The following is a 22,868-nucleotide window of genomic DNA, read 5'->3' as shown; positions in this document are numbered from 1 at the left end:
AATTGACTCGTTTTCTTTTATTTTAACAGTGAAACGGTTCAAATTGAATGTACGTCTAACAATCTATTGTTACGACGATGCTGGATCGTCTTGTGAATTGTATGGGCAACTAAAGTTGAACATTGGAGAAAGATCCACTAACCAAGGAGTGCAGCTCTGGCAAAAAACAGACGATAATTACATTGACCTTACGGAATACATGGAACATCATATAAACATGGTCCATAGTTTTTATGAATATGATGACTTTATTAACAGCCGTGATATGATCGACATTATTGGAGCTGTCTATGAAGTAGACACTTGGGATGTCGACACCGTTGGTTTGATTACTGGCAAATCTAATGCTTATGTTTACGCTAAAGATGCATTTAATGTGTATAAAACTGAAACATTTCAAAGTGATTATGAAGATTATGTTAAAGTGGGAGTCAAGTATGAATATGATTAATGATTATTGTAAAACAACAAAATAAGGCCATGTCATACATTACACTCTCACTAATTCGAACTTCTATTTTATGCGAATATTTCTATAATTCGAACAAAATCACCGTCAATTTTCCCTAGGAACTTTAATAAAACACTTTCTGTAATTCGAACTTCTGTAATTCGAGCAATTTTTTGTCCCCCTGTCCCCCTCTAGACAAATTCTCTTGCTTGTTCGAGTTTTCAATGTGTTAAGGGGTTTAGACTCATTCGAATGTCATGAAGCTTTGAAATTTCCACTAAACATGCTTTTATGATTATTCGAAATTGTCACGAATATTAGAACGGGCTATATTGAATATTTGTATCAGGATCTTCAAAATTTTATTTTTGGAATTCGCGAATGAATGTTTTTATTTAAGTTTTTATCGTTCTAAAGCTCCCTCCGATTTAGCCTAAGCTGGTAATTCAAGCTAGAGCGACTTTCTATTGAGGTCTGAATCACTTTGAAAAAATTACAGTGAAACAAAATATAGCGCGTGTTGTTCTTTCTGACAATAGAATATCACTAGGTTCAAAAACGACCCAAAATTAAGCCTTTTAAGTTAGACCCTTACAGTGCGTTTTTTTTATTTTTTTTTTCCCTTTTTAGGCAAAATATGGTCAGATTTTACAAATTTTACACCCTTAGCACTTTTTCTCGTCTTTGCTCATTTCGACCCTTACAGTGCACCCTTGATAGCTTGGAAAAAGTAATCACTATTGAATTTACAAGATCCGCAAACAGCTTCATATATGTATGGTTACTTATTTAACCCTTAGACCACGAGGGATGCGTATATGCATCCAAAACACTGAGTCTCAGACTTTAGGCCATAGCTCCTAACCACTTGATTTAAAGGGGCATAAACTGAATGCTTTTAAAAAACAGTATAAATATAGCTTTCAAATGGTACCAAAGCCATCTTCTAAATCAATAGCTGCAAGCTTTAATGGCACTTTAAATTTAGAAAAATTTCAACTTTTTCAAAAAAACAGCGTACACAAAGGGTTAAAGGTCATATTAGTAAAACTAGCGTGTAGAGCCTAGAATAAGTCAATTTTAACATAAAATAAGTACATGATATGAATAATTTGAGGCTTAAAGTGAAAATATATAAAAAACATTATTTCGGTTCTAACAAAAGAAGAGTGTGGGTATAAACAGGTACGGGAAGGAAATTCGAGATATTATTAATAATGTGAGACTTTTAAAATGTATTTTCGATTTTAATTCGAAGTTTATTGATAGAATCAATTTGCGTGATATTGCTTTATCAATCAATCCACTTGCTTTAAATTAAATTTCCATATTTTATACATGTAAATTTAGAAATAAACCAGCAATGTATTCAATCCAAGACTGTTATAGGGAAATAATTTTTATAGAAATTTTTTGAATTTTTCTATTCTCGATAACGCGACATTATATCTGGAAATTTTCTGATTAATTTTTATAAACTTTATTATGCATTGAAAAGTCAAGGTTCTGTCGATTCTTTTCTTAAAGGTTTTGTTTTTAAATAAGAGTGGTATCGTTTGCTTACTCATCAATTTTAAATTCCAAGCTTTTTCACATTGAATTAACGCAGATGTGGATCAAGATTGGTTAGAAAAAGGAAAAGAAAAACATTTCTTTGCTTATACGAGCCTAATATAGCAATAGGCAGACACTGTCCTGAGATGAAACGGAAACACTTATGTAAAAATAAAACCTTTAAATTTACTCTACTACTTCAATTTTCCAAACTAAACAATTTATGAATTTTTATGAGTCCTTTGTCATCTGCTAACGATGTGCCCAGTTTGCCTGGCGCGCGCTACGTCGATTTATGAAAATAAAATTGAAATTCTTTTAAAAATAAAAATGTAATTATTTTTGTAAAATTTTTACACGTGTGAAAGAGAATGCATTTAAATAATAGATTTTTTCAAAATATTCAGTGTTGAAATGAGGAAATGTACAATTTGAAACTCAGCAGTGGTAATACGCTCTTCCTTTTTACAAGAACAAGTAAATTTTTGACGAGAACGGTTAATCTTATTTTTGTTTTTATCCTGTTCTTATTTCTCGGGGTATTTTAAGCTCAATACGCTTTTTTACTAAGTTAACCCTTGCCTAAAGTTAAGCCATTCCATGATAAGCATTTTTCTTAAACTGTTCTACATTTTTGGCCTCGTTAATTTTATGAAATTGTTCTTATAAAAAAAAGTACATTAAAAAAGTGCGTCAAAAAACCACAAATTTTATTGACAGGAGTGTCATGGTGATTTGAAAAGCTCCTAAACATGAAATGACATTACAATAGAATGAAAGATTTTTTGAATTTTTGTTCCAAATTTTTGGATGTGATATTGGTTTGTATGGCATCTTTCTATGAGTAGTTAATTTGTCTTCATTTTTTAGTAATTTCGATAGTTTTTCACACAATTACTCTTTTTAACGAGTTTGTAATTGTAATCTAATTCGAACCCTCTCAAAAAATATTCGCTTTTATAGTGTTTTACGGACATGCATCGAAATTGATGACTTCTCGTGCAATACTCGATATTTTACTCGTTTCGAGATTTTACCGAGACCGAATAAAAACTATATATTCGTAAATTCTTTGTTAAAATAATACGAAAAATAATATGAAAAGTGGGTTAAGGAAAGCTTAATTATAAACTTTTAATTTGGCCCAAATTTTAGTCGGCCCAAATTTTTAGTCGGCCCTATTTTTAGTCCCCAAGCCAAAATTTAGTCACTTAGGGCCGGCTAAGTTTTGGCCGATAAGGTATAATTACCCAATAATGTTGTGTGGAAATCGACACGCTATTTTTATAAGAACCAGAACTTCAAATGGGTTTACAATCTGTTAAAATCAGTACTTTTTAAGTGATTTCTGAAATCTGAAGCTCAGGATGGTTCTTAATCTGTTCTTAGGTTTTGGCCTCGTGTTCTTATAAAATTTAACTTATAAAAAGTCGTGTATTTAGTGTAAATGAAAACGTTCATTTTGCAAACGCATTTTGATTTTTTATAAAAATAATCTATATAAGAACATAAGAACAAGGTTTAAATAACTAAATTATTAAGAATAAGTTAAGAACATTTTAAACTCTAGGAAAATGGAGAAAAGACTCACAAAATGGTGAAAATAAGAACATGTTAAAAAAACTCAAAAAGTTAAGACCATCCTAACTAAGGCTTTAAAAAATTGGATGTTCTTATGAAATAACGTGAACTTATTATACTCAGGTCGAACATAAAAATGCATTAGTCGAAGGTTTGAAGCAGAAAACATGAATAATGTGAAACTTCTACTTTTGGTTGCTAGTTTGAAGCAATTCTTTGTTGGAAAATCACTTGCCTACCTATATGAAAGTGAACAAGTTCAGACGTCTTTAGACAACGCCATATTTGTTGAATCTGCACGTTCAACAGTTGAATGTACTTTACAATGTCAACGTTCAAAGAAAACACCTTTCTACACTGAAGATAAGATGTGTTATTGTTTGGATAAAATCGATCAAAGAAACAAAATCGAAAGAGGGCTACTCTTACGACAGGTATTTCAAGATTTGTTATTTCCAAGTCGATATAGCTCTTGTATTTGTATTTCTCACAATTACGCCATAGCGTCAACCCCCCTGACATTTGGGGGGATTACACCCAAAAAATTGCAGACGAAAACTGGGAGCTAAAATACAGCCAAATATTTGGGGGGACCTGATATGTTTGGAGAGGAGCTGGAATTTCAATAACATGACTGGGGGCTGATTATTTCTTCTAAATTATTTTTCTTTAAATCACCACATTTTCATCCAAAAACCTTTCATTTTACAGTCTATTGATTCTGTTTGTTTTCACTTGTGTCTACCATCTTGAATTAACTATAGTCAATGGAATATAAATGTGATTTTCCTAAAAACAATTTAAATCAACAACTATTTTATACTAGGTATAGGAATGGGGGCTGCTTAGAAAACTTTTAATACTTGGGGGAACCTAAATCTTTGGGGGACCTGTTTTTTGTCTGGGACCTAGACCTGGGCTGACCCCATGTACGTGTATCATTTCTTTTGTGTGAGTAAAGGCCTTTCACTATTTATCTGTATTTTAGATCGCGTTTCTGTCTGCAGATGAGATTTGTCACGAAGAGGAAAAAGCGTCACCGAAAGAGAGCACACCAACTAAAACTATGACTAACCCGACAACGACGATCACCCCTACGACTACGAAAACGACGACCACCCGCACAACAACGACAACCACTCCAACTACTACAACGACAACCACTCCGACTACTACAACGACAGCCCACCCGACTACTACAACGACCACCCCGACTACAACAACGACCCCTACAACAACAACGACAACCACTCTGACTACAACAACGACCACCCCAACAACAACAACGACCATTCCGAAACCAACAACGACGACCAACCCGACTACAACAACGACTACAACGACGACGACCCCTACAACAACACAATTACAGTGTAAGTAGAGTTTTATTAACATTTCTAAGATGAAGTTAGTTCAAAAACAAGTTTTTAGAGAACTCCGGCTATTTCCGTCTACAAGAGTTAATGTTTTGAGATTGAAGTCGACTTGTAGTAGTCAGTTTTTATCTGATCAAAAGAGATTCATTCAAATATTCATTCATTTCAGTAATCCGTTTTAAGATGACCATCAAGATCTTCATTTACTGTCACTCCGATTCTGGAAATAGTTGTGAAGTCTACGGCTCATTAAATGTCAAAATTGGAAACCGTCCAGATAATCAAAATTTTCAAATCTGGAAGAGAACAAGCAGCCAATTATTATCTACAACTGAAGGCAGGAAATATACGATAACAACATATAAGCAGTTTTACGAATATGAGGCTTTTACAACAAACAATGATAAAGTGATTTTTACCGGAGCTTTCTACGAAAAAGACACAATCGGTTATGATACGTTGGCAGTTATAACAGGAAGAGCGCAAAGTGAGATCAACTCTAAAGACATTTACGGTAACTCTCTAACCCCGAGATATAGTTATGGCAGTCACTATGTTAAACTGGATGTGAAATTTCAAAGAGATAATTAAGGCTAAAAACTGAAGATTGTTTTGAAACCTAATTAGCTTATGGTACTTTATGGAGTCTATAACAAGCTAGAGTACTAAGTGAACTATAAACAATCTAACTTAGTGAAAACAGGGCTTTGGAATAGTTGGCTTCTAACGTCCAACGTTAAAAACAGTATGATATTAAAACTACCACACGATTGTTAGAATCGTTTTGAAACTTGTTGTTAAAGACTACACGTTTTTTTATGAGAACATCATCATCAAGTTTTTCATGCCTTTGAATGTTCTTAACTTTTCTGGTCTTAAATCTAACAAGCAACATGCTGAATGGATGAGAATCAGATAAAAATAAACATGTTTTTATATAGTTTTTGTCATTATATTTAAAAAATGCATGGTTTTTAGGTGAAGATGTTCTGACTCGTAGTTGCCATAGATGATATGGGCCCTCCCCATTGGGGAATGGGTACTATTTCTTACGAAGTAGGAATTCCTCCTTTTTCAAGTAGGAGTGCATAGCGCTGTCCAGACACCACTGGTTCTGTACACGCGAGACACAGAAACCATGTTGACCCTCGAACTACACGGGAGAGCATATAGCTCGTCGCAGGCGCAGAGCGGGATGAGTTACACTACACACCACGATGTCTGGCATATTACCCACACTTTTGTACCTAAACCCCTCACATGGTATGGGTTGACCCGGGCGAAGGTGTGTTCACTTGCCAAGTGAACCGCAGTACTACAGTGGGAATCGGATTCGGACCTCCCAGAAGATTTAAAAGGTTTAAAAGTGACCTCCACACCTCTACGCCACAGTGTAGTCAATTAAAACGTGAAGAAACCAAGAGTTAAAAAATCATTTTTTACCTGAATGACATTCATGTTCTACATCAATAATGAATACAAAATTTAGGTTGAAAAAAATTATTTACAATGTAAAACACGAGTTTGGATTAGTTTTACTCTTCGATAATTAATTCGATTCAATGGAATTCGATAAATATTTTTTTCGTGTCGAATCAAAATTCGAAACCTGTGCATTTTGATTATTTTAAACTTTTGAATATCAAAGAAGCTTTTTTGATTTCTGTAGAAAAGACGAAAAATACCAATCGAAATATAAAAGATATTGAAGATACACTGAAGACTCCACAACTCAAGAACACTTGAGACACAACAACTCGAACACACACTGGAGACTCAAATTTGTTCGATTTAAGAAAATATTAAGTTATGGTCTATGTGCAATTGTTAACTGTAGGGGCTAAAAAACTTGTTCGTGTTAAAGGGGACATTCGAGTTAAGAGGTTCGAATTAAATAGACTCAATTGTATTATTTTTATGACATAGAAAGAGGGTGTGCCTCTTGTGCTGATAAAGCAGAATACACGCTTTTTTATAAGAATATGGTGTTTTTTCAATTCAGCATAAATATTCTTAGCTATTTGGGGAAAATCATCCTGAAATATTCTACGGTATTCTTAGGTTTGGATCCAATCCCAGCCAAAATCTAGCATGTAATACATACCTTAACAAAACAATTGTAGAACCTTTAAGCAATGCTGGGAAAAAAATTGGCAGTTTAATGGGAAAATACTCTAAAAATGGCATTCATAGATTAAGTTACTAAATTCCTGGGTGTTATTCCCAACATATTCTTAATTTTTTGGCCAATTTCATCATAAATATTCTTATAAAGAAAAAAGCGTGTTAACAAAAGTTTCACTCAAAATTTGTGCTCGCGCGGGGCGGAAGGAAGAGAAAGTTTTATTTCTTTTGTTTAAAAATGCAGATATCCAAAAATGATTTGTAAGCAAATGGTAGGAGATGCGATACAAAATGATGTCCTTTAATTTGGTCTTATCATTAAAAGAGATTCTTTCAAACATTGCCCATGACCTGTAAATGCTTCCCAATGAACACCACGGGCTACTGGAGAATCACAAACACTTGTTTGTGAATATTTCCCATTCATAAGATCCGCATGACATACTTTATACCACCAACCTAAAACAAGACATGTTAAAAACATGGTCATTCGCTTCTTTAAGAGTGAAACAATTTACCTTATCGGCCCTTTTACACCGGTCCTAATTTGGGACCAGCTTCTTTTACGTCGGCCCTTATAACGCCAAAGTTCAATTTTTCCTCCTTTCGACCCGGGTCTCTAATCTAATTTAAATCCCTAACGCCGGCTCTTAGTCTTATTACGCCAGCGGCGCCAATAAGGGCCGATAAGGTATACATAATCTCCAAGGCAAGTAGATCCTGATTACTCATTACAGCCAAAGTTGGTAGTCACAAACGGTGTCCTTCTAGATTTTGAATGAATACAAACTAAGTCTTTGAGCGCGGTGATGAAGGTGCTGAAGTAAAAAAATCGCTACAAAAGTCCACTGTTTTATCAAAAACATAAACATTAGGACCCATCGCTGTCGCTAAATCGTTTTTGTTTTTGTTATCGTTTTCAGGCAAAAAGCAAACGCGATTTCAAATTAATCACCAGAAAAGTATGTTATCTCTACCAATTAATACCACGTTAAAAACCAAAAGTATTATACTCACCTCCTGGATAAACTATGGCGCAGTTGCGAGCATCAGCATCATTATCATGTAACTTTGTTGAGAATTTCATGCCTTTGCAGTTGGAAAAAAGTTCCAAAGAGCTATATTGGTTTCCATCATAAACAGAGTGGTAGTCGAATTTGTATTTCTCTGGCTCCTCAGGACCGATGGTGAAACCGGCGAATCGTTTGCTCTCCCAACGGCCGGTAAAATCCATAGCCAACACATATAAATCATAAGATTGCTGTGATGTCAATTTATGCAATGCTTCAAGGCCTAGCCAGTATTCTCCTATAAAAGAAGAAATAATGAACATAAGCATTAGGGTTGACTTTGATGAAGTTGGCTCTACAGCTATTTTACATACATGAACAGTGCACCCCAAGTAATTACCACAAAAGACGTGTAATGCTGTTTTTGTAGGTGTAACATACAGGTGACTCGACTCTAGCTAGTTATAAAATACAAATTCGCCAATAGAGAAAGATTACTTTATCTCACCTGACCCATCTCCGAATCCATCCTTATATTCCACCCATCCTTTATCTTCAAATGAAATTGAACCATCATAACGCCTTTGAAACGCCATCCAACCTCCGCCCTCGCCTTCCATGAAGCAATAAACATCACGCAGCGTTCCTAACAAATTTATTTTGTAAACTCCGTTCTTTATATAACCTGCTCTGAAATATTCTAGACAGTTTTTGTAAATGACTTTTGAATGTAGCTTCGCCCCAACTTTCTCAACCAAAGTTGTACTGTGAGTAAAATCAAACAATCGACATTCGACTTTTCGAGGAGCTGTTTGGTAAGCCTCAAATGAGAGACATTTTTTGTTGTAAACACATTGACCAAAACATTGTCGCTCATCCATAAGAGACACTTCGTAAAAAGGTTGATCATCAAAAGTTTTGTCGACTGCAATCAGATTCCAAGTTTGTTTGGCACATTTACACCAATAACAAATTAGAACCACCAAGAATAGTATTCTAAACGTCATCACAAAAAATTGTCAATATGGTAAAATTGACCAATAGCATCATACTCGCACAGAAAAATCTGTAGTGTATTTATATGATGTTTTAACCCTGCGAACGTTTTGAAAGTTTTGAAAGTTTTGAAAGATATTTATGGATTGGCAAGCAAAATTTCAAAACAAGATGGTCGATATGATTGAAGATAATTTTGAATTAAAACTTTATGAATAATTCAATTAATTTTCAAACGTTTTCTTTCCATTTTTTTTAATATGGCTACCATAGTATATTCATTTGATGAATTCGGTGATATAAACAAACAAAAATAGGAACAACCACAAGGAGTATTTAACCGATCTTAAATACACGTTTTTTTAAAGAACAGGTAAATTTTCAGGCTGAAACGTTCTTACGATGTTCTTAATACTCAAAATCTCAATACTTTTTAAGTAATTTTTTAAATCTGAGGCTTAAGATTGTTCTTAATTTGTCCAATTTTCAGCCTCGTGCTCTTATAAAAAAGCGTGGAAATTAATCTAAATTCAAACACTATTGAAGAAACTTAAGAACTTCTTTGTATAATTATCACCCGAACGTGTAATAAGAAGATTTCCCCTATTGGTATCTCACTAACGTGTACTTTTCCCTAATTTCAAATTAAGTTAATATATGAAATCTTATATGATTGTGACTTTAATAAAAAATATGAAAATAGTGGAAAATGGTGATCGAACACTTGAAAAAACACTAAGTACCAACCTAAGGTTAACCACTAACCTAAGGTCCTGAATGAACGTATCCCCCGGTTTATTTATTTTTGCTTTTATGAAATGTTTTCAACTATCAAAAGGTGAAATGCTCTAAATAGCCTGGTTTATAACATAATATAATATACCTTAATTTGAGTTTTCAATTTTAACAATTTCCAAACCCACCCGGCAATTATTCCCCACCCTGTTTATTGTAATTTAAAAAAATTCGAACCCCCCTTCTTTTTGGAACCTTAGAGTTATAATACTGAAGACCAACCAAAGCTTTTTCCATAGAAAATAGTTGTGCAAAGTCCTTACATCAATCGGAAAAGCTAATAATTTTATAATTCTATGCAGCGATTATTTTCTGAGATATACGAGAGTGACAGAAAGTGACGCTACTGCATGCTGAATAACGCGGATAAAAGTCATTCAAGGGCTCTGACCATAGTCAAAAGATCGGACTTCAATAGCTTGGAGAATTGACCAATTCTTGACTTGACTGTAGTTTTTAGCGAAACTAGGTCGATAAAATGACTGTGAACGCGGCAGAAAAAGTCTAACAACATGCTAGACGACGAATCTAGAAAGTAGGGTATGGTATGGTGCATTATTAAATACAAACGTATTATCTTAAAACAAATATTGCATTATCATATAACGCCTATATTGCCGTTCTACACGTATTATAAACGACCCCAGTTTAGGCGGAGGTTGATAATTATGTCATCAAGAACAGGCTATTTAGACTTAGTCAAAGAAGTGAAAACAAAGATATAAATTTGTATTAAGTGATATGTAACACCCTAGCGAGCGCGAATCACTAAAATCTTTTCCTCCCGCAATGACACACTTGATATGCTAAATATAAACTCACTAGACCATTTTCAGCTTGGCCGTATTCAAATCTTGGAGCAAAAAGACAACATTAATTTGATACTGTCATACAGTACAAGGGTCCTGGACACCAAAATACCGACAGTTTTTCACAAAATCACCGCAATACCAACACATTTTTTACGAAATACCGACAACGACATTTTTCATGTTTCTTTCAAAATTCTAATATGACATATGAGGATAAGAGGGATTTCTGAGAAAACGCCCTTGCCTTAGCACCGACCTTTTAAGCAAATTTACCGTATCACCGATTGAATTTTCCGTCACCGAAAAGTAAATCAAACACCGAAATACCGACATATTTTTGTTGATCAGGTTTTGCAATAGTATTTTCAGTCAATCTGATCTTAGAATTCTTAGGAACTGGTCTATGTTGTCTACATGAAAGCCAAAAAGTTGAAACATCTTTAGAAAACGCCAAATTTTTTAAATCTTCAAGTTCAACAGTCGAATGTATTTTAGAATGTCAAAGCTCAATGAAAACACCTTTTTAGGGGGTTTTTACACCGAGGATGAAAAATATCATTGCCTGGAAAGTCTCGATGCTAGGAAATACGGGACAGAGTTCCATATCGGAACAATTTTCCAAAAGGTATAAACATTTTAATTCTAAGGTTGGAATATTACTCTCAAATTAAATGGCTACCTTACACTAAAACATTTTTAATCGACATTATATTAGATTATTTTAGAGCTAAAATTTCTCGTTCAGTTTTCTGATTACGAAAAATGAGTGAGATGAAACACAGATCAGGAGTCTGCTAAATGACGTGCCCTACGTGCCCACGTACCCTCATTTTTTTGACGTGCCTTTGTGCCCTACGTGCCTTCGTGCTCGCGTGCCTTCGTGCTCGCGTACCTTACGTGCCCAACGTGCCTACGTGCTCGCGTGCCTTGACGTGCTTACGTGCCTACGTGTCCTCTGAAATTTTACGTGCCCGACGTGCCTACGTGCTTACGTGCTTGCGTGCCCAAAGTTTTGACGTCAAGCGAGCACGAAGGCACGTAAGGCACGTAGGGCACGAAGGCACCTCAAAAAAATGAGAGCACGTGGGCACGTAGGGCACGTCATTTAGCAGACTCCACAGATCAGAGTGCTAATCCACCAAAAAGAATGTTGATACTCTCCAAAGTTGTCCAAATTTTTCAACGCATAGGTAATACCAGGTGATATATCATCACCAAGTTCCTTGAACAATAATCAGCGTCTCTAACAACATTCCCAACAACTACCACTGCCTTGCCAACAACTGCCTCAGCCTTAACAACAACAACAACAACAACAACAACAACAACAACAACAACATGACAACGATGATCCGGGAAACACCGACGAATGCGAAATACACGGCCCAATCGTAATAAGTATCGGCGACCGTGATCAAAACCATGGAATCCAACTATGACGAACATATTTCACCAATTTCATCAAAACACAGGCTGGTCAAGAAATGGTCTTGTTTACTACAAACAAAGTCTTCTTCGAAAGTGATGATTTTGCAAATAGCCATCAATATTTAAGTAGGTGGAACGGTCAGAGAAACACAGATCATTGGTGGGAATGAATATGGGATAGTTAACATCAATATACATTTTGTTTTATAATAACAAACTATATAAAAACATAAGGCTTCGATGACCAAAATCTTAAGAACAAGTTAAGAATATTTTAAGGCGTTGTGGACTCTGAAACACCCGATTTCAAAGGAAAATGGCCAAAAATACTCAAAAAATGGTGAAAATGAGAACTGTTAAGAACATTTTTGGCTTAAAAGTCAAAATATTAAGAGCTTCCAAAGGCTTCAAAAATTAAAATGTTCTTATAAAAAAAACGTGTAGCCATTCTGGAGTTGCCGCATTCATATCTAAGGAGTGTTTCCAGGTAGAAAAAAGCAATTCAAAAGGAAACAACCAACATTATGTTATTATTCGAATCTCATTTGACAGGTGGTTTGAAATGTTTAGCTTCAGATTGGGTGAATGGACCTGTTAACTAATAACGTCACAAAACCTCGTTTTCAAAATATTGCTATGGTGACTAATTCCCAGAGGAATTTATAAGAAGTTCACTTATATATCATAATAGTAACATTTAAGGGATATCACCTTGGCAAGGATTTCACAACGAGGCAATCGCTACACACAAAATAATCTATAAGGCCCATTACAAAAAAATGGCTGAAATGTCAACTGCATCAAGCAACATGAAACTTCAAGCAAATTGATATCAATTTTAGTTTTGTCTAACTTTGCAACATTTATAACAACAAAGCATTTATAAATATCATTGCACTTTTTCATTGGTCCATGTCAATTCTCAGGTAATAACTTTCCCAGCTCCCCTCCGAAAAAGGTTAAAGGGAAAATTACGTTAACTTTTACGGTCAATTTCAAGGCTTTGTGTCAAAAGTAAAATATAGGAAAACCTTTGATGTTTTTGTACCTCAATGTTAAAACATATCCAAGAAATAATAAAAGTAAAACCTAAAGACTATGTATGTATGGTTTATCTGATAAAATACTTACAGTGTATCTTTTCAAGTTAAAAAAAAAAAAACCCAAGATTTTAGTAACACAATCCAACATTTGTTGGAGAAGGGAATTCAACCATCACCATTTTGTTTACAATAACAAAAGAATGCCAGTTTAGGATACTTATATTTGACGCACATAGACTGAGAACCGTATAAATTTGTTCGGCTTATATCCGGATTAACCTTAATTTCACCATCTTCGTCTCGTGTAACATCAGCATCAAAAGTTGCGTTACTAGGGGCAACTAGTAACATGATGTTATAAAGCTCCGTATCGGTGCCGGCAATTTGGACATTGATGTTAAGAATTTCTTTCAATGACAGCTCAGCACACAGAGGTTTTGCTTCCTCATACGAGGAGATTAAGGTATTGATTCTATCGACAACTGCTTTTCCAAGTTCTAATGCAAGCTTAGTGTCTGTCTTTACAGGTTTGCCGTTTGAACAGAAACAATAACGTTCGGGAATACCAGTTTGATTGCACGTTCTTGTTTTAGGGTTTATCTTTGTAAATAATGATTGACCGTATTTATGCTTGTCTGGTAACTTCGGGTAACTTAGTATATGCTTTAATGTTGAATATACATCGAAATGGGATGTTAGTACCCCCGTGTTTGACTTCATGTTTAGGTACAATTCCTTGTGTTTTGTTTTGAATTCAGGAGGTAATAAGATGGAATAAAAAGGCATGAACTCTTCGATTCGCCCTTGTTGTGTGTTTCGAAATTCGTATTTGGCCCCGGCGCGTGGTCCGTGGTCGGAAAACAGGAAGAGTATTGTGTTTTGGCAACGTCTTTCGTTTTCAGTGAAGAATTTGACCAAATCTAAGGTTGAATAAAAAGATTTCACTATTGGATCAGATTGGATATTGGAAGGATTCACTATTGTATGACGATGCGATTGTGAGCATAAGTTGCGACTGATGATCAAAATTGGCCATCTCCAATTAAATCAGTTATTCAAGTAGAATAAAAATCAGGGATACACAACTAGATCTATACTGATTGGGTATTATTTCATAATTCAATCACTCTAGCTTCAAACTGGCCGGGTAGCTTAGTCGGTAGAGCACTCGCTTTATAATCCAATGATTGTGGGCTCGATCCCCGGTCACCGCCAACTCAGCGAATAAGCGGCTTAGACTGGGTAATCTGATTTAGGCGGTAATAGAAAAGGAGATAAGGCTGATGAATATAATCATAGTTTCAAGGATCAATGGATAATCAATATTAATCAATAATCAATACTAACCAATAATCTCGTTCTCCACCATGTGTAGATTATTCATTTCGTCATGAGCTTGTGACAACAAGTTCACTGAAAATTTCAACGAGTCCTCACACGTCTCAGTATAATGCTTGATCATTCGTATCATTTGTTGCGTTTCGCAAACACATGGTTGCCGACCACACCCATCATTACGCTCATGGGCGGCTATCCAATAAGGGCGGGGATACCAATCGGTGGGTGGCTTTTTGAAACCGTTCATTCGAAATTGGAATAAACCACCCGTAGCAGAATCTTCGTTAAACATTGTTGAATAACCAGCTTTTGAGAAAAGTTTGAATGCGGAATTGGGAATTTCATCACAGTCATTGTCGTTTGGATATTCCCATGGATTTTGGATTGATTCACTGTAATGATATCCTGCCGCAATAATGAGAAAAATCAGAGTTTGAACAGCACAAAGTACATTTCGCAGCTTTTTAGATTATACATCGATTGATACATTTGCTATAATAACCATTGCTACAAATGACCTACTTTTGCTTCTTTTATTTGACTATTAGCGGACTTATTAGAGATAACATTCTGCCTCAAATCAGATCCCTGATTTCCCCCTCTTCCTTTATGGTGGAAGCTCTAGACAGAGACAAAGTGCTAGATCGAGTGCTAGTTTTAACTCTTTTGGTTGGTTAATGCAAAGTTAAAGGATAGTTTGATACCTGTTCCAGTCAGAAATTTTATATTCTATCTGGTGTAGAAAAGAGAAAAAAGTCAGCTTACCAGCAAGAGCAGCCATTAATTGACAAACGGTACCATCACCATGGATACCGTGTCTTCTAAATAACATGACGTCATCTTTTTCTCCATTATGTAATAATTGCATGAGTCGTGGCAACTGTCTGTATATGTTGTGCCTTGATTGAGCGTCCAGCATAATCATAGCAACATTATATTTCAAGTCATTTAATGGATGAGTGCGTGATTTGGAGTTCTTTTTCGAGCCACCTTCTTTTATTTGATTTTTAGTGGAATTTCCAGAATTTAGATTCTGATTCAAATGAGATTCCAATTTTTCCGTCTGTTGCTTTTTAATAGAAGCTTCAGACATAGAAAATATGTTTCTCTTACTAGATTGTGTTTTAAAGTTTCCCAGTTTCGATCGAGTACTGCCCTCAACAGTACCATGTAGACGTCGGCAAACTTTGACCGGATCATGAATATGAGCGTGATACTCAGTGATGACTTTCTCGTTTGGTCCATTCTTCATCAACATTTCAAGCATAAAGAAATCATCCGTCAACAATCTATCAGATACATATCTTTTATTTTCTGAATCATATTTAAGATAAACATGCTTACCAAAATGGACATGAAAATCTTCATTGTTGACACTAGTGTATTTGTAGCGACGATGTACTTCTAAACCTAAGTCATTGTTTCTTTTCGGTATATCTAATTTACCATTGGGAAGCCTTTTACGCCCTCTGAGGATGTAAGTGATTCTAGCTTGTTTGATTAATCTCCAATCATCTGGAATAAGGAGACGTCCATTTTTAATACGACCATATCTCTTAACAGTACATTTTTCAGTATTTTCAAAATCCCATGTAGATAAAGCTTCTTTATTGAAAGGATCGAAGGCTGGTGATTTACACCATTCTTCTTTAGGTCTCTCAGCTTCCTCTCGCTTTAAAATCCCTTCATAATAAGTCTTGATTCGGGCCTTTTTCACAGTATCCAATGAAAAATTTCCTGATAACTGTGTTGTATCAAAAGAAAAAAAGTTTTTTGTGACATCGCCTTTTTTGTACACGATCTCTTCTTCAACTATATCGACGCCAACGAATTTGTACTCCATCGAAAAATGTAGTTTATCGATCAAAATATAAATGAGCAACAATGTGGCAAAGAGCAAAAGAAGCAATTGCTTTTTAAGTGTCTTCCGTAATAACATGTTTCTTGAGAAATGGATAGAATATTACAGGAGGTATCCGTCTTCTCAGTTAAGTCTTTTTTTACTATAACAGCGACCTGAATTAATTAAACTATCTTTCTATATATAATTTTGTTAGATGGTGACAGGAATCGTTATCATTAACTCATTTCTTCTCTTAGTAACAACCTTTAGTCCAGTAAATCCGATTAATCCACTCTGCAACTTTCCTTTTATTTGATTGATTGTTTACTCGAGGAAGTTTTCTCGTTGAGACTATTACCTTTACAGTATTACATTACAATAACGATACAAATTTTCCTTGCAAGATTCTCAAAATCATCGTGGCGCTTAGAATACTTTGACAAACTACAAGTAAATCGGAATATGTACTCTATCCAATACAATCCACTTGCGAAAAAGTAAGTTTCCTTGCAGTTCCTTGCGATCTTAACAATTTCTTTATCGTACAGTACAAACACTTAACAAACCTTTTTGAATGACTAATTAACACATTAAGTAGAAAAATATTTTCCAACGGAGCAGGAGATTAGTATTTACATGTTACACAACCTGCAATTATTTATAAACATAACCATGTTAGAAAATCAAAACTGAACAGATTTGCTCGAAACTGAACAGATTTTCTAAGGAAGTATTTTGCCTTCAAGACTGTATATATAGTCTAAGTCAGAAAAGTGGAATAATCACGGTATTATCGGAGCTGGGTACGCTTTGTGAGTTCATCGTACCTCTAAAGTTTTCCCAAATTTTCATGAACTAGATTTTAAAGTTAACATCAGCAATACTGTTGAGCTATTCTTTGTAAAAAACAATTTAAAATGATCAGAACAATTTCAGAACAGTATTTTCCTGGAATGAATATTTTTAGACAAGTTATTGCCAAATTATGCAAAATTTGGTTCACTTAATTGTAATGCTTAGAGAACGAACAATGCTGAAAAAGCAAACAGCCTTTGCTTAAACACAGACAAGGAGAAATCAATATGGCCGATTTCATTTACGGAATAAGAACCAAGCCTCAAAAAATATTACTGGTCAGTGGTCTTTTTCAAGCCCAGCGAACGGTGAATTTCACCGGTTCAAGTCACAAATAAATTATAATTCGCCAGTCTAAAAATTCGGTTCGCTGCCTCAAGTACATATTCACACTTACCAATACACTGGGCACGCCAAGAATTCACCGGCCTAGAATCTAAAATTTGACAGAGTTAATTTTGAAAAACTGTCAAAAATAAAACAAAACCTCTGGCTGGTTACACGTTTTTTTTTTATAAGAACGTCAAAAATTTTCGAAGCCTTCGGATGTTCTTAGTTTTTTGGAATTGAAGCCTAAAAATGTTCTTAAAATGTTCTTATTTTCAGCATTTTTTGAGCGTTTTGATGTAATTTCTTAAGAAATTGCATGTTTTTAAGTCTCCAAAGCCTTAGTATGTTCTTAGAATGTTCTTAAATTTTTGGGCCTCATGTAGTTTGAAATTCGAAGAAGTGCCAGAATTATATCAACCTTTGACGATACAGGGCTGACAGTGGTGACAATCAGAGTTCGGAGCACCTCCTGGTTTGCCAAAGACTTTTAAAGCGTTTAACAAAATTCTTAACTCTTCACTTCAACCGGCTTCATATAGAAAGCTATAGGGAACACAAACTTTGAGGCGGCTAACGGTTATTTGGGATCTTTGCTGGAATAAAATCACATTTAACGGCAAATGATTGTTTGTAATACGAGCTGCATAAACTTATCAATCAAATAATGAAAATAGCAACTTAGTTTTCTTTATTTGATGAAAGTTTATACGTGTCAAATAGAACCTTTCTACAAATCAAAACCTGTACATCCCATTTCCCTTCACATTTGAAAAGCAAATTATTCCAAAGAAACAAGAATGGAACAACATTTAAATTTTTTTTTACCCAAAATCGCAGTTATCGCAGCGCAGGATTTCACATCACTGAAGCCCTTACAAGGAAGTTATAAGAAAAATTTTAAAACTAACGTCATTCATTGACCCGCTGCCGTGAAAAAAAACATGGAGGCCTAATCATGGTGTTCTAAAATAAAGATTTAGAGCGCTGTGGGCATAATCATTATTAACGGTTATTAATCGTTAATATGGTTTACAAAAGAAAAAGCCCTACCGATCAATTGAGGGTTGACCAAAAGAAACACCACAATGCAACCATTAAAGAAACACGATTGATTAAAACAATATATCAACCTAGTAGTGGTATGGCTGAGAGGTGAACGTTCGAGTCGTTCGTTTACCTTAGAGCAGGTTGCACTGAAGGATCCGAAATTGACGGAGATCTTGACGTCGATACAGGTTTGAGTGACGTGCGAAGAGCGGCGTTTGATGGTAAAGAATAAATTATAGGGTTAGCTTTACAGGGTTTTGTCATTACAACAATACTCTGTAGCCATCAATTGGAGAAGAAGATTGAAGGATTGCCGTGGTAGATATCAGTAACAAACAGTAAAAACAAATCACAGTCCATTCCTAACTTTAAGACCAAAAATATTCAAAAGGTCACAAAAACAAAATTATTTGTTCAAACAATATATCAGTTCTAAACTTTGAGATTACTGTTTTTAACATAATTATATTCAAAGCAAAACGAGAACTTCGTAGCAAGGAAACGTGAAGACCCAGCTCTAATGATAATTGCCTCGTAACAACATTACACCAAAATTATCGAGTGTGGCGATAAGTAGGAATCCACCTGCAATGGAGATTTAATTTTGACAAAATTGTTCCTTATTGAAAGACCCATTTTCGCTGAGCTGAGCTCCAAGGAAAATAATCAAACAAAACTCCAGATTGAATGATTAAAAATCGAAAAAATACCTGATACAGCAGTGATAAAGGTCAAAGCCATAGAGCTGTGTGCAAACTTTTTCATTTGACCAAGTTTTTTCGTGTATTGAAGCTATAAAACAAATCACCAATAAGCTAAAAATTACATGTACACTTTGATGCAAGAATGCCGACAAAACTTTTGGCAATTTTCGAAAAATTTCAGGCCATAAAGTCTGAAAACTACACCCTTAAATTCGACATGAAAATTCCTATTCTTCTTTATTACAAAATAACTGATTGCCAAGAATTTTTTAATGAATTTTAGGGTTTGTTCTCGATTTAATTTGTTCTTCCGAATGAACCAGAGAAGAGCAAATCTTTAACTGATTCATCTTCTCTAATGTCGTTGACGAGGTTTTGTATTATGAACATTAAAATATGGAACGTCTCTCTTACTAAATTTTGTATGTTCAAACAATCGAGCATATAGATATATCTTATATAAAACAATAGAGTTTTTCCTACCGTGTTTGAAGCAATTAACTCGCCATCTTGGATAAAGTGACGTCATAATTTAGCTTGCGAGACCCTTGAAATTTTGAGGTCCTTGCAGAGTCAAAATGTTTCAACAGTGAAAATCAAGGTTTCTACTGTGACCTACTTTCAGCAAATATGGCTCATTATTTTGCTTCCTAACGTTGCTTGGGAAATACAGAGTAGCTCTACCTAGTGTTTTATATAAGACATCTGTGGCCGAGCACCCTAACTTACTGGATTTTCTTTTAGAAGGTGTGACAACGCATTATAAAACAATCCAGAGAAAACTGTGAAAGCCATCCCAAGATGCATTGCAAGACGATACTGAGAAACACGTGGTTCATTTGTGTTGGCCATGGTCTGCTCATCTAATCCACTTCTGACCATGAACCATCCAATTAGACCCTAAAATGTATAATAATTGATGAAAAATACGATTTACTATCATAGATTTATAAAGCCCGAAGGGCTAGATGTTGAGCTTTAAGCTCTTCTAAGCAAAAAAAAGTGAATCTCGCACACAAAATATTGCTGTATTTGTGTCCGCGAAGCTTCTTATTGGTTAAGCCCTGAAGTTCTATTGTAATGTCACGTGACCTAGGTAGGATTTCCTACCTAACCACGGCACACTTTTCAGCCAAAGCACGACATCCAGCCCTTCGGGCTTTATAAATCTATGTTTACTATCCGTGCTAAGGTAGGCCTACGCAACACCGACAATACGCAACAAGTTCACTTTAGCATGGTTTTAGTTGTGCGAAAGCAACACTCTTCCTAGAGAGCGCTGAAATAAATTCTACATGCAAATATGCAACTTTCAATCGTTCGTTTGTGTTCTTTTACAGCTCTACGAATCTATTTATCATCTTTTTTAACAGCCGTAAGTATAAGATGATTATCTTAACGTTCAACAAACATCATATTGACGTTTTGAAAAAAAAAATGACAGCTTGTGCCATCTGGGAAAAGTACTGCCATTTCTCGATAAAACCAACATTTTTATAGACAGTGTAGTGAAAACTGTAGAAGGGACATTCTAATATTATCACGTTACAATTATCGTATTATCATATAACACCCATATAATGGTACTACACGGACATATTATTGTACTACACGGATTATAAACGACCCTAGAAAACGTCTACACTATATAGAAAATGTAACCTACTTGTGCTAAAATCAAACTACCAAACACGATTACTCTTGGTTTCATGGCTTTAGTGAGGTAGCCTTTCTTCCACAGATAAGCAGCCGGCAAATAGAAAGCTAAACCGACAAAACGTCCGTACATCCTGTGGAACCACTCCATGTAGAAAATAAGTTTGAATTCGCCTAGAGTCATGTCAGCACGAGCCCTAAAAATGAAAGACAATTCGAGTATAACTGTAACAAGTTAAATACTTAGGGAATGGAACAAATAGGTCATAGACCTCTAGTCCCGATTTTTCCGTTAGTTGGTCACATGAAAAAAAGCAAATCGATTATCACAGTAGCCAAATGACACTTCTCGATAAAAACAATAGCAATAGTTATAGTAGTTTGAACTGATGGTGGTTAGTATTCACCTCTCCAAGCTAACTTTACGCTCAAAATTTCTCCCTCTAGGGTGAATGCTGGATTTTGCACACCCATACATGATTAGCGACATCGTTTTCTGATACATAACCAGCAACAACAATTCTAACTCACAGTTTAAATTCAGGGAAAGCCTGGTATCTTGCAAACTCTTTAAGCCATTCTTCTTCTGAACGTGGCGGTCTCATCCCTTTGATCAAATGCCAATCTGTCATTGAAAGACCTGACTTTGTTAATCGAGTCACCCCGCCAAGAACCACGGCACCCGCCACTGACCCTGAACATCCAAGGAGCCAGTATCCTAAAATGAGAAGATTGATTAAACTTTAATTTCCATTGCTTTAAAGAGAAAAATAAGAATTAAATTTGCAGATACATGGTCTTTTCGATGAAAGAAAGTCTCACTAGGAGGAAAATATTAAGTGGCTCAAGTGAATTTTTCACATTCCGCTGCCAGGGTCATTTATGTTAATTTTCTGATTTTTGTAGTTCCAATGTAATATGTTACACGCTCTTTGTTATAACATAGCCAAAATATTGAGAACATTTTTAAGCATGTAAAATTCAAAATTTCTAAGGAGATGGTACAAAAATACTGGTAATAATTAGAACAATTTAAAAACTCAAAGAACATCAGAAGGTTTCAAAAATTTTGGATGTTCTTATGAAAGAAACAACGTGTTAGCTAAAACTACAAAACGCAGCTTATCTAAAAACTTAGTTTTTTAACCAAATCAAAAATACAAGAAACTCACCGACGATCTTTTTGGCTCTTGGAGTTTCAGCCAAAGTGGTGGCTGTTGTTCCTGACATAAACTTTTTCCGTACATTCTGCACTATATTCTGAAAAGAGAAAAATTGAAATCTTTATGGAAACAAAATGTCATATTCTCATAATCACGGTGTCCAGACTATGCCTAAAGTAGAACTTTCGGGGTACTTTTTTGAGGATTTGACTAAGAAATGACCGGAGGAGGCCAATCATCCGCTAATCAGAAGTGTCCGTCTTTTTTATTGTCGTTAATTTGAGGTTTTAGTGTTGTTTTACAAAAATCATCTTTCCACTGCTTTTTATATCCTTCTTTTTAGTGTTTCACTGTCTAAAGTCTGAAAGTCATTTTGTTCCATAAATCCATTTATCCTTTGACAAAAAGATTTTTTTACTTTAACTCTTTAGAGGAATGAATGAATAAGTAAAATAATCCAACTGATGTATAATCAAAGGGGCCGTGATTTCGGCCTCCAAGGGTTATACCTTTCATACGTTACACTTATGGTAGGCCAAATCTTACGAAAGGGCCTCCTCATCAATCTAGATTCAATCATATACTATATGAAGCAATATGAAGGTTGCAAGGAAATATATTGACTGTAAAATAAAAAAACTACAAGAATACAAGAGCAACTAAATATGAAAAAATAATATTTATAACTAAGAAAAAATCTTTCAAAAAATAAAAAAAATTGTTTGGGGTTCCCAGATATTAAAGGAGGCATTTAAGAAGATT

The 22,868-nt window shown here is 35.0% G+C and overlaps 3 protein-coding genes across 4 annotated transcripts in view; 1 reads left to right on the top strand and 2 right to left on the bottom strand.

Annotated features, from left to right (window-relative positions):
- Positions 1–22,868, bottom strand: part of LOC136802483 (heme A synthase COX15-like) — a 76,455-nt gene that overhangs the window by 45,329 nt on the left and 8,258 nt on the right. Inside the window, exons 2-6 of one of the 2 annotated variants that reach the window (XM_067059212.1) lie at positions 22,116–22,203; positions 21,475–21,661; positions 20,954–21,140; positions 20,017–20,187; positions 19,294–19,375 (exon numbers count right to left, since the gene is read on the bottom strand). In XM_067059212.1, the coding sequence (XP_066915313.1) occupies positions 19,294–19,375; positions 20,017–20,187; positions 20,954–21,140; positions 21,475–21,661; positions 22,116–22,203 (715 nt within the window). Of the gene's footprint in view, positions 1–13,258; positions 14,091–14,517; positions 14,914–15,273; positions 16,928–19,293; positions 19,376–20,016; positions 20,188–20,953; positions 21,141–21,474; positions 21,662–22,115; positions 22,204–22,868 lie in introns of those variants that run through there. The other variant, XR_010846015.1, reaches the window with a different exon arrangement.
- On the top strand, positions 3,714–6,140 carry LOC136802485 (uncharacterized). The gene is made up of 3 exons (XM_067059214.1): positions 3,714–4,020; positions 4,575–4,959; positions 5,132–6,140. The coding sequence occupies exons 1-3, from the start codon at positions 3,754–3,756 to the stop codon at positions 5,551–5,553; spliced, it is 1,074 nt and encodes a 357-aa protein (XP_066915315.1). The 5' UTR covers positions 3,714–3,753; the 3' UTR covers positions 5,554–6,140.
- Positions 6,507–9,216, bottom strand: LOC136802488 (fibrinogen C domain-containing protein 1-like). Its single transcript, XM_067059217.1, has 3 exons — positions 8,605–9,216; positions 8,104–8,394; positions 6,507–7,545 (listed from the first exon to the last, which is right to left on the bottom strand). The coding sequence occupies exons 1-3, from the start codon at positions 9,101–9,103 to the stop codon at positions 7,388–7,390; spliced, it is 948 nt and encodes a 315-aa protein (XP_066915318.1). The 5' UTR covers positions 9,104–9,216; the 3' UTR covers positions 6,507–7,387.

This window comes from Clytia hemisphaerica, unplaced genomic scaffold (genome assembly GCF_902728285.1).
Source record: "Clytia hemisphaerica strain Z4C2 unplaced genomic scaffold, Clytia hemisphaerica genome assembly, whole genome shotgun sequence".
NCBI lineage: Eukaryota > Metazoa > Cnidaria > Hydrozoa > Leptothecata > Clytiidae > Clytia > Clytia hemisphaerica.
The sequence above is the reverse complement of the archived record's forward strand: the minus strand, read 5'-3'. Positions and strand labels throughout refer to the sequence as shown.

Excerpts from the sequence above, each read along its gene's own strand:
- LOC136802485 (XM_067059214.1), top strand. The coding sequence starts at position 3,754 with ATGAATAATGTGAAACTTCTACTTTTGGTTGCTAGTTTGAAGCAATTC. Across the intron at positions 4,021-4,574 it reads GAGGGCTACTCTTACGACAG|ATCGCGTTTCTGTCTGCAGA; the intron begins GTATTTCAAGAT and ends TCTGTATTTTAG. Across the intron at positions 4,960-5,131 it reads TACAACAACACAATTACAGT|TAATCCGTTTTAAGATGACC; the intron begins GTAAGTAGAGTT and ends CATTCATTTCAG.
- LOC136802488 (XM_067059217.1), bottom strand. The coding sequence starts at position 9,103 with ATGACGTTTAGAATACTATTCTTGGTGGTTCTAATTTGTTATTGGTGT. Across the intron at positions 8,395-8,604 it reads TGGATTCGGAGATGGGTCAG|GAGAATACTGGCTAGGCCTT; the intron begins GTGAGATAAAGT and ends CTTCTTTTATAG. Across the intron at positions 7,546-8,103 it reads CGCCATAGTTTATCCAGGAG|GTTGGTGGTATAAAGTATGT; the intron begins GTGAGTATAATA and ends GTCTTGTTTTAG.